At 42.1% G+C, this 12,303-nt stretch overlaps 1 protein-coding gene across 6 annotated transcripts in view; it reads left to right on the top strand.

Moving 5' to 3' along the window:
• Positions 1-12,303, top strand: part of CASKIN1 (CASK interacting protein 1) — a 719,688-nt gene that overhangs the window by 596,010 nt on the left and 111,375 nt on the right. For 4 of the 6 annotated variants that reach the window (XM_085629424.1, XM_085629425.1, XM_085629426.1 and 1 more), the window contains 2 exons: positions 2,527-2,634; positions 8,178-8,287. The exons of 1 other annotated variant lie outside the window; for it this stretch is intronic. In XM_085629424.1, the coding sequence (XP_085485550.1) occupies positions 2,527-2,634; positions 8,178-8,287 (218 nt within the window). The remainder of the gene's footprint in view (positions 1-2,526; positions 2,635-8,177; positions 8,288-12,303) is intronic. One more of the 6 variants, XM_085629427.1, reaches the window with a different exon arrangement.

Raw genomic sequence — 12,303 nt, 5'->3', positions numbered from 1 at the left:
CATGAGAGAGATAGCATGTGTATGTGTCATTTTCTGTTTGAGTCGGAGTGAGCGGTAGGGAGTCACTTTGAATAACTGATAATGAGTGACAATGTAGTGGTGAGTGAGTGTATGTAAAAGTGAGTGAGAATAAATGAGCGTGAGGGAGTGTGGAATGCGACTGTTTGAATGTAAGTGTTAATGAGAGTGTGTATGAGAAAGAACATGTACATGTGTGTTTGTGTGTGGCGGTGAGAGGGAGTAGGTGAGAATGAGGGATGTGGGAATAAGTGATAAGTGAGAGCGAGTTTAATTGTGACTGAGAGTGAGTGAGACTAAGAGAGAATGAGAGACCGAGATTGTCATATTGTATAATAAGTGTAGTCCATCTGAGGACTGTCCACACTGCCCTCTTCAGAGTCAAAAAACTGTACAGAAGGCCGGCTGGGGATCAAGAGTCTTAAAATTCGCTACTGTCTTGGAAACATCAGGCCTGATTCTCAAAGTTAACTTACACTTTTGAGAAAGATTATTACTTTTCTGTATTCACAACTGCAATTTTCTAGTAACTTACTCTTTTGTTGTAACTCACACTTTTGTAGTAAGTCCATCACTACACACTGCCAACCACTAGTACTGCAACACCCTCCCATAGAAAATAAAGGATGTAGGGACTTGAAATAAAACCCCAAAGGAAATGTTAAATTCAATTAAATTGTTTTAAATAGTTAAAAATGTGAATAAAAATTAATGCTATCAAATATATTTAAAAAGTATGTATTTATTTTTGAATTACACTTGCATCATGTTTAAAAAAAATAAAAAAAAAGTAACACAAACCTGATGCAGAGTGTTTGCAAATCTGTTCCTGAGTTTGTAGTTTCTAGGTATATGAGCTTGATCAGAGTAATCCAGTTTATTTTCGTGTCCAATTTGAATAATCTTTCCACGGCAAATCATCATATTCATCATATCAAAGACCTGAGCAAAAATGAGGAGTGTGATCTTCAGGTGGACATCTCATACCTTTCAGTTTGATTTGTTTTTAAAACAATAGATTGAACAGTGGTCTTAAACCCTCTATGTTGTAGCTGGGAAATATTGTGCCCACTCCTGGACTTTGCCTAAAACTCCATTGCATACAGCATCCCTGGGCTATCCTTTAACGTCCTCGTTCCACAGCATAAGTTCTTAACTTCCATTGAGAAAGAATGTGTATTTGGTTGGGTTGTTTGTTTTATATGTACTAGTACATTATTTGCAGTACTTTATCCATGCCAATTACATATTATTCTAGAGTAGTGAATTTCAGCATAACATATTACAGTGTAAATAAGTTGCAATGTAGAAGGAGGTTTGCTCTAGGGAAGAGGTGTGCTTCAGAAGGCAAGGAATGTTCTTAAGACAGATTCTTTCTGCATTGGAAGATATATGCTTTATATGGCAAGGTCTGATCTCCTATTGAACATGCTCTTTATACTAGGAGGTAAAGCTTAATGGTCTTGGGTCTAAGAAAAAAATATGGACTATCAAAAGATGAAGATCCGTGGGGGAAGATGTGTTCTACGGCCGAGGGTGCAACCTATCGTGGTCCAGAGGTCGGGTGTTGCCTGATTGAGTTTAATCTAATATGAAATATATGGTTAAGGGACGAGGTGTACTAAGAAGAGGTATGATGAGTTTCTTAAGTATATGGGAGGAGTAGTATGTATCTTTGTTTAGGATGTTTAGTTAAATCTGTGACAATGATGCACACATGCACACTGCACAGAAACAAAGTACATTTGTTCAATAAAAGGAGCACATCATGTAGAGGTGCTTCTTATGGCAGAACATTGGTCCTCAGGGGCATTGTAGTCTCTGGGAGAAGAAGTGACCTATAAATGTTGTGGTTATTTAAGGAACAACTCTGTATGGAAGGTGATGCTCTTTTTGGGAAGAAATGTACTTTATGATGTAAGGTGTGGTTCAAACGGAAATGTGTGACTTATGTGCTTAACTGTGGTTTTTGGTACTAGACATGGGCGAAGGAAAGTATATAGTTTGGTGTAGGGAGGTAAAGAGAAGTGGGATCTTCTTGAGGAGGTGTGGTCAATGAGTTTGCTGTTGGATGCTGTGTGATCTTTGGGAGTGGCCTTTGAGTGTTGCTTGTTGGCCAGGATATGGTGTTGCTCATGAGAAACGTTTTTTAGTCTCTCATGAGAGGTGGTATGGTCTATACCAGCCTGTGCATCCTGTTGTATGAGGTGTGGCCTAAAAATAGGGTAACATGAAAATAAAACTGCTTTGTAGCAGAGGAGAGATCTGTCTGTAGTTTTTAGTGAAGTTGTGATCTGGGCAGGTGGGATGTGATCTGTATGGGAACCTGTGTTTGAATGGAAAAAGTTCTGGGTTGCCAGTCTGGAATCTCACACATTCAGTCCCTATTCACCACTCACACCCTATGTAATATTGAGCACCTACATCATACATTTACTCACTTTTCCACTCACAAAGTGCTGCAAAATAATCCTGTCCTGAGCAGGCCTCTCCTTCTTGTTGCTGCAGGTTCCAGAGGATCAGATTCCAGCCCTTCCCACTTGTCCTCATCTCCGGGATCTGCTTCCACCATAGCCCCTGCCGAAGAGATCTGGGTGTTGCGGAAACCACTGGCAGGTACAGCTGAGGACTAGGGATGCCCTGCGATGACAGTGTAGGGTGACTAATCTAATCTTAACCACAGGTGGCTACTAAACAACCACAGCGCTGAAAGTTTACTTTGGCTGTCTGTTGTACTTGCGTGAGCTGTCATCTTACATACTCGTTAATTGACTGATATTGCGATTTCCATGAGTGAAGGGTTTACATTTGCTTGAAGAAATATATACATCCAGCATCATCTTCTGAATATAAATGAATCAGCAGGGTGAGGGACGCCTTATGATACAAGAGGCGGTTATTGATGTATTGGCATTGCGACTAAAACCTCTCATGATAGAAGATACATCATCTTTTACTAGTTAGGAGTTAATAGATGCTGCAAGTGATGTTTCTTCAGGTATTGGAGTTGTCATCCAATATTGATTTTAAAAGAGAAACTGCATCAAATGATGCCTCTTATAATCTGCAAAATACCTTTATAAGTTCTGCAGCAGATGTCACGTAGCAGTTCAGAGGTATTATTTCAGGCTGGTAATGAATTAATAGGTATTTGAAAGGATTCCTGCTTTCGTGTATGACATGTCATCACTTCTGCTAGTGACGTGTATTGCACCATTGGCAACTGCCAGTAGTATCAGCTATGAAGTTAGTGCACAAGCATGTATGTTTTTGTGTGTGTGTATATGGGTTTTATTTACCGTTATAGTTAAGTGAATATGTCAGTGACAACCTTACTGTTTTTAACAAAACAAAACACAGAAATTCACCAGTTATAGTTAGCAGAACTAACTATAACTTGTGCCCCCACCATGCACTGCTTATGACCTCACATATTACATCACTCATGACATGTTCTGTAACGTCGTTTATGACATTACTGATGACATCTCAAATGACATCACTGATGACATCATCTGTTGACGTTATTCTTTTTTTTTTATAGTTTACACAGTGGCAGGTAACTACCATACTACTTTCGTACCTAATTTTGGACTTCCTATATCCAGCTAAATGTTGTAAGTGTTTACCAAATGCATGTGCTCCTAATGCAGAATATGTGGGTAGAAGTATTAAACATGCCATAAACCTTTGTATTGAAGAGTAATTCTATGTGCAAGTGACAGTTGACGGCTTGTGTTAATTATGTTCCTCACAAGATTTTTAGTACTGCAGAAAAAATTCCAGCAGGGCAAAGAGTCTACATACTACATACTAAGTACTGTAAGTAGTCTTTCGTCTTTAGACAGAATCGTCTCAACATGACAATTTCTACTTAACTTAGAAGGCTGCATGCACCAGATATTAACCTATGTACATGTGCTTGTTTGCTTCAGAAGATGGGCTATCTGTAAAGTTTTCACCACAGTATGAAAGCTGCAGGTAGAATGATCTTTAGCACTTTCAGACCTTGATTATTTTAAGTGAATAGTCGCTCTCTGGACAAGTTTTGCATAGAGTGTACACTGTTCTTAGTAGATACTTTTTAATACTCTGTGGTGTATTCCCCATGAGAGTTTTCAATGTCTGCAAACAGTGTTGTTCAGAGTAAACTCTCTCCACAGAGTAAACAGTGTTAACAGTACCCACTTTTTTACTTACCTCCACTTCATTTCTCATTATAGATTCATTGACTGTCAGGGGTTTAATATAGATAAAGACTGTCCATAGTAGGGCATTCGTTTTGCAACAGGGCTCCAGTATCTGGAGAAACTTGGTTTTCCCTGAACAGTTGTACACAGATTGATTACTGTGTGCAGGAAACCCTTTCACCTGTGGTTCATAGTCAAGATGAACTCAGCTACTCATGAAGTGCATGTATGGCATAGGGTCAGTATTCTCTATAACATACACTTCCTTTACCTATGGGTATTGTATGTATGATAGCTCACAATAATATAAAGCATCAGTACTTTTGCACTTACTTTCATAGCTCGAATGCTTTACCCGTTTATAGAACAATGTGTACCAACAAGGTTTGGATGATGTCATCAGTGATATCATAAATGTCATAGAACATGTCATCAGTGATGTAATATGTGAGTTCATAAGCAGTGAATGGCGGGGGCAGTTTGTAGTTAGCTCTACTAACTATAACTGGTGAATTTCTGTTGTTTGTTTAGTTCAAAATGTTGTCACTGACATACTCATGTAACTATAACCTTACTTTCAGCTTTGTTTTTTTCCGTGCATTTCTAAGGGCTTTTTAAAACAAAAAATGATCAGATCTTTTTATCTCACCTATCTATAATTTTACTTTAACGTTTGTTTTTTAGTGAATGTCTAAGGTTTTTTTTAATGTAAAGTAATATTTTATTACCATATGTAAAGCCAACCACTCGCCGTGGGGGATTGGCTACAAGACCTTATATTTTTTTTAAAGGGAAGAGGACCACATGGCCCTCCTCCTTTAGCCTTATTAGCCCCTTGGTACTCCATACCAAGGATTTTTTTATTTAAAGCGGAGGGGGGCCTTATTAGGCCCTGGTGACCCCATCCCCCATGGTCGTTATTTTTTAATGAAATGGAGGTGAGCCACATGGCTGGGCAGCCTCCCCGAGCCTTAATAGGCCCTGAGGAACCCATGCCCCAGGGCCTTTTTTGTAATTAAAGGGGAGTGGGCCCCTCCCCGAGCCTTATTAGGCCTTAGGGACCCTATCCCCCAGAGATTTTTTAAATTACTTAAAGGGGAGGGAGCCATGTGGGCCCCCTCCCGAGCCGTATTTTGCCCTAGGGACCACATCATCCAGGGCCGTTTTTATTTTTAATTCAGGGGGCCCTGATGACCCTTTTCACCAAGGCCACTCTTCTTAAAATAAAGGGAATGGAGGCTGTGTTTCCCCGTCCCCGAGCTCTGTTAGGCCCTGGGGACCCCAGTCCCCAGGGGCACTACTAAAATCGAAAGGGGAGGGGGTCCACGTGGCCCCCCTCCTTGAGCTTTGTTAGGCCCAGGGGACCCCATCCGCCAAGGCCACTACTAAAATTAAAGGGGAGCTTTTTCCGGCCACAGGACCTCATCCACCAGGGCTCGCACTATTGAAGGTGCATGCCCTGGTGCCCAGCCATACACTTGTTGGCACCAATGCCCCCGCGGCCACAGCCATCTCCGCTCATGCTGTGGGAGCCGGCCTTGCTTCCTCCTGCAGGGAGCGGCTACTAATGCAGCTCCCTCTGGGCAGCAGCCGAATTTTTATCTTTTTTACTGCCTGCATCAGTGCGGGCAGGGAAACAGATCAAAACTCTTCTCCCAGTCAGGGGGAGCATTTTTAAAGCTCCCGCTGGCTGGGAGCAGACTTTGTGTTTGCTCCCGCTTGGCAGGAGATGAAAAAATGCTTCTTCCAAGCCGGAGCAAACACAGGTTTCCCTTCCTGCACCATTGCAGGCAGGGAAACCGCTTTGTCCCATGGGTGAGCTCCCCGGGACATAGCTAGTGAGCCTGCCCCGGGGGTTCGGGTCCATGGGACCATTAATGGCTCGGGGAGGGGGGGGGGGTCTGTGTGTGAATTTCCTCTCTTAATTGAAGTTATCAGCCCCAGGGATGGGCTCCCCATGGCCTTTAATGGCTTGGGGAGGGGTGTTACATGGCCTTCTCTTCCTCTTTATTATTGAAACCGTCCCCAGGGATGGGGGTCCCAGGGGCCTCTGGAGGTTTGGAGAGGGGGAAGCACACAACCTCCTCCGCTTATATGCAAGTTTTGGCCCCAAAGGTGGCTCACCGGGGCTTTTAATTGCTAGGTGAGAGAGAGGGTGCTGGCCCCCCTCCCCTTTTTTAATGATTTAGGCCCGGGGATGTGATTCCCAGGGTCTTTAATGGCTCAGGGAGGAGGACCATGCACCCCCTTCCCTTATTGAATATGGCCCAGTGGTGGGCTCCCTGGGACCTATAATTAATGAATGTGGCCCGGCTGCCATTTTGCTAGGGTTTTTTTTTATTCTCTAGGAGACCTGCCGTATCACAGCAATTTATGCCAACTTTTGTTTGTTTATGGCCCCAGGGAGGGTCCCTCTAGGTCCACCTCATGGGTCTCAGGGGCAGAGTATCCCTACCCTAGCTCCTTAATATTTTTCTTTTTTTGACTTCAGGATGGGGGACTACGTCTCCTAGTCCTGTAATGGCTGTCAGCAAAATGTTTTTCATTATGTTGGCAACCAATCAGAGCACTGGCTCCCGTCGGAGATAGACTGGTCTTTCCACTCCCCTGGCAAGGTCGATGGTGGATCTATGTTTAAAAAGTGTCAACAAAGGGACCTCAGAAATGTCTATCCAGTCAGGTCGACTTCATAGCAGCTAAGTTAATTGACAAGACTTGGAAGAGGGTAAATCCTATCAAACTAACCTGGTATCCTTCGAGTAAGCAATTACTTGTATGCTAAACCATCTAAATTAGGTGGGAGGACATAAAGATCAACCTCTGGCAGCCTTTACTCTGTTAGGCCGTGGGAGGGGTGTAATCATGGTGGATACAAAGTAGCCTCTGCCGTCTTTAAACCAAAAGTCCACCTGAATTTAAATTGGGCAGGTGGACCATCATGTTGGCCGAAAGGATACACCATCATGACAGAGTACCCTTTCCGCCAACATATAAATTGGCCCCTTAGCTCAGTGTGCTTGACAAGAATAATTATTTTCATAGTGTATATTGAGGTCTGTAGTGCATAGGGGTGATTTAGTTCACAGTGTAGGATGCAGGGTCTTGCGGTGAAAAGTGTTTCTTATACTACAGTGTGGGGTGGATAGGCCTCTGGTTCATAGACGTGATGTAGTTGAGTGGAGGATGTGGGCTTTTAGGTTCTAGAGGGCGATTTATTGCCTCCATAGAGTGTTCAGCCAGGGATCGTCCTTTTTGATGTCCATCAAGGAATGTATTTCTTAATGTACATATGAGGTTCTAGGACACAAAGAGGTAGTGTACTTTACCATGAGGAAACCTGCCTCTTGAGATGCCATGGGTAGATGAATGGTGTAGTACATAGCGGCCTAGAATATGAGCAAAGTATCTAATTCACATTGTAGGATGAATAACCTGGGGTCCATCGGAGTGCTTATAGCACCCTTTACGATGCAGGACCTTCTCCACTTAGAGGTGAGTATTTCACAATGTGTTTGGGGGTGTGGGTGAGGCTCTTACAGACAACCTCCTTCATGGTGGGTATTTCTGGCCTGAGCCACCAACACAGTATTTGTCTCACAGTGAAATATTGATCCCCCCCACGAACATGACTGTTGTAGTAACTGGCTAACTTATATTTTTACTTTCTCCCAAACTGAAACGCAGTCCCTTAGGAATAATTTATATTTTGTTTAAGCTGCAGCGTGTGGATGGATGGATGGAGGGTGAATGTTGTCCCGTTGCTCGATTTCTTTGCTTCTAGGCAGACACCCTCAAGGCTTTCTCCGACATGAACGTGAGACCTGCTTCCAAGACAATTTGTTAATCGGTGGATTCCGCGGACTCCTCTTGCTCTGAGGCACAGGGCTCATGGTTACTAATAATACTAATTGGCAAAGATGTCCTGCTCAGTAGAGCCTAACCAATGCTTCCTTCTTGCTTCCGTGGCAGGTGGGGACCGCAGCAGCGTTGGCAGCACAGGAAGCGCCCGGAGCTCTGGCAGCGGTCAGAGTGCTGGCAGCAATGCTAATGCCATCCATGCTGGTGCTGAAGGGGTCAAGGTATACAGTGATGGCGTTCTTCAGTGGTGTAGACCCATGGAAGCCCCTTCCTTAAGCACTAGATACTATGAGGCTTATCAGCCAGTGTGAAAGCGTTAACACCCTCCTGTTTACCAATCCAGTCCCTGGCCCCTCGAGCCTCAGCCTATCATGAGTAGGGTGCAGATGGAAGCCAGGTGTATGTAGGAGCCGGTGTCGTCTGAAGAGGAGTTGTTGGTCCCCGCTTCCGGTCACCTCCCCGCTGTTTTATGAAAGTGTATGATTGTCCATCTGTCCACATGTCCTCCCTGTCATTGAGTTTAGGGACAGATCTTTCTAATATTTCCCCTCTCCTCGTTTATCTCCTATGTCCATCTCCTTTTAGATCAGTGTCTATTTGCCTTTCTCTCTAACCTTCTCAATGTGTCTCCTTCGATGTCTCTACGTGCATCTGTCTGTCTGCCTGTGCGTGTTCTTCTGTATCCCTCTATCACTCCCGGTATTGCTCTGTCTTTGTCCACTTGGCTGTCCTTGTGTATCTATGTGCATTTATTTTGTTACTGCCCCACACATATCCCCTTCTGTCTCCCCCTCACTTTATTATTCCATCTGCATGCATACTCAATTTCCATCCATAAACATGAATTTGATCATGTTCCTCTTATGTATTAATAACTTGGGTTTGTATGTTGATGACTCTACCCGCTTTCTTCGAGGGCTTATCTCTGATTTTTCTTCGTTTATACGATCCCTTCAGTATATTTTACATGTGGTTTTCTGCCTTGCACACAGTAGTTGGGGAGATGAATGGAGAAACTTCTTTCTTTTTTTTCAATAATTTTCTTGCAACAGCTAAACATGGGGCTTACAAGCGCAGGGTGTAACATCTTACACAGCTCACAAACACATCTTACACAGACAGATGCATACATACAGACACATACGTTATTACCTGTAGGTAACACAAATCACACAAGATTTGATCATACTTATTCATCCACAGCACACGCTGGGAAATGCACAGAAATTACAAACATGAACCAAAACGACTGTATGCATAGACATTATACACTGTGAAAGAATGACTGAAAGAACCAATAACTGAGTGAATGGGTGAGCATAGGAAAGATTAAAGAACTCCCTGTATAATCCGGTGTATGCACGCTCACTACCCCATACCGAACCCTAAACATTCTTACACTGTCCCCAAGAAACATTCTGTGCACTTCTCTTAGTTGCCCATAACACCTTCAGACTGGCAGACCTTTCTGGTTTATGAATGATGGATGGTGTATGAGGATGCATCATGTCCGGAGAGGCACTTGCAAACTTCCAAGTGGTTCTCCATCAGTTCCTTGAACCACTTCAGGGGTCTGCCATGCTGCCCTCGTTCTGGCCTCTGGAGTTTATTTAATTCTGGCCTTTTGTTTATTTTTAACTGCTAATATATTGGGGTTTCCGTGAAAAAGAATGGAGTTCCTAAGACACGGACAAAACAATCAATTGTACTGGAAATTCTTAGGCAACTATACGTTTCAACAGTAGTTACATGTTAATCTGTTAATCTTGGGGCATCCTGACCAGTCTAGAAAAATAACAAATTATCCTTTGGTTGGCAAATACTGAGAGAACTCTTACTCATTCACTCACCCAAATCACACAAATTCAATCACGGGGGATGCAGTACCAATATTAAAAGCAGTGTGCCAGTAGACAAGAGAAAAATATTAGAAATGTTATGTATCAATTTATTAAAAGCATATAAAAAAATTGTAGTTATTGAGTTTGCTCATTTGTTTATTTATAGTGTGATTTTTTTGATTTTGAACATAAATATACTATGTATGATTAACTGTTTTTTAATTTGCTACAATCGTTTTATATGCTTTTAATAAATTGATACATAACATTTTCAATATTTTTTTCTTGTGTACTGGCACACTGCTTTCACAATTGGTACTGTATCCCCCATGATTGAATGTGTGTCATTTGGGTGAGTGAATGTGTAAGAGTTCTCTCAATATTTGCCAACCAACGGATATATTGTTATTTTTCTAGATTGAACCCTTGTCCTTTGGTGCACAAAGGGTCCCTCTCATTTTTTCAAAAGACATCCTGACCAATGACCAAAGACCAAGAATATATTAAAATATAGTACATTATTAGATCAACAGTTTAAAAAATATTTATATTTCAAATTAAATACATAATACACTTTATACTTCTTCTAAAACATCCATACTCTTTATCCCAAATATAAGAAGCATTCAATCATACATCCCCTCTCATCTTTCCATACAGTAAAGTATATCACCAATATATGATGTTTCAATATCCAAATATAGGTATAACATGCCTTTCTTTGTAAATTGATAGAGGCTGAAATGGCTGATATTCAATAAAGAAAAATAATTATTGTATTCAATTTTAGCATTTAGAACAGTATCCTTATTATTTAATATGGTAAATAAACAGTCCCTATACAATATATTAGTCTTTCTTCTGAGGACAATACTATAATTTAAGGGCTGCGTGATTCCTTCCTTGTATCTTTCATGACTATATAATTGTGTTTATACACACAGATTATAGTTTTCTTTTTTAATTCATTCTGCCATGCAGTGAATAGAAGGCTCATACATGAAACGTTCGTCCCCAGAAAATCATGAATAATGTACCGGGGACACCACTAATGACGACACACATAAATAGGTATTCTAATGTATTCCACTTTCCCCCACACAGCTTAAGAAGGACTCCTTTATTGCAGACCAGGCAGCTTTACACTTACATATACAACCATTTCAGACAAGAGCTATTTGCTTACTTACTATCCGGGAACTCTGTTCCAAGAAAGCACTATTCCACCTATCTTCCCTTATATAAGAAGTGTTTGTGCACTTGGAATAAAACTAAAAGGAAACTTTACCAAGTGGAAACAGCAGAAGGCGGCCCAGGAGGCATCAGGGCATAAAGATGGGGGCATTGGCATAAATACAAGGCCGAAGCAACAGGGACTTGTGTATGGGAGCAACACAGAGGTATAGAGTCACAGAGATGGTTGTTGGATGGACATAGGGGCAAGTGGATGCTGTGAGGTGAGTACAAGAACAGTGACGCCCTGAGACAGTGGGGCTTGGGGATAGAGGTGAATGCAAGAACAGTGAGGCCCGGGAAAATGGGGCTTGGGGATAGAGGTGAATGCAAGAACCGTGAGGCCCTGGGTCTATGGGGTTTGGGGACAGAGAGGAATGCAAGAATAGAGAGGCCCCAGGAGTATGGGGCTTAGGGATATAGAGTGCAAGAACACACAATCCTAGATTCTTGGTGCTTGATGATAGAAGAGAGTGTAAGAAGTACGGCTTAGAGATAAGGTGAGTACCTAAACAGAGAAGCCCTGGGACAGTGAGCTTGGAGAGATGGTGAGTGCAGGATGAGAAATGCCCTGTCTGAGGAGTGGGGAGGTACCAAGACAGTTGAATTAGAGACTGACATGCAGACACAGGGTAGAGAATGTGAGAAGACAGACACCTTGCAACAGGAGCAGGTCTTGGAGATAAGGGTGCAGGGGACGGAAAACCGTGAAACAAGATGAATTAAAAGGATGCATTTATTTAAGAGTTTTAAAAGGATGCATTCATTTATATAGTGCAAACCACATCTGTTATGACAACAAAGAGCTTCACAAAGAAGATGATGGACATCAATGTAATCCTTATCAATCATAAAGCTGGGATTTGTCTCTAAAAATGTAATTATATGTTAACACTTAAATATTTGCAGATAATATGCAGCAACCCAGATCAGATTGTGGCACCAGCACTCTGGGAGGCCTGTCTGCTCTCTCACACAACTATCAGAAGTCCGTGAAGTAAGCCTGAGAGAAGCAAGAAACTGGGGAGCAGCTATACATGAAGACAAGTTGCAGTCATTAGGGAAAATTTGTATATATCACATGGTATTTGAGAATAAAAAAGAAATGTTTCTGGGAAAATGTTCCTTGCTGCAAAAAGAAGATGGGTCCCAACCAGATAAAT

The sequence above is a fragment of the Triturus cristatus genome, chromosome 10 (genome assembly GCF_964204655.1).
Source record: "Triturus cristatus chromosome 10, aTriCri1.1, whole genome shotgun sequence".
Taxonomy (NCBI): Eukaryota; Metazoa; Chordata; class Amphibia; order Caudata; family Salamandridae; genus Triturus; species Triturus cristatus.
Note: the sequence above shows the minus strand (reverse complement) of the source record. Positions and strands in the feature narration are given on the sequence as shown.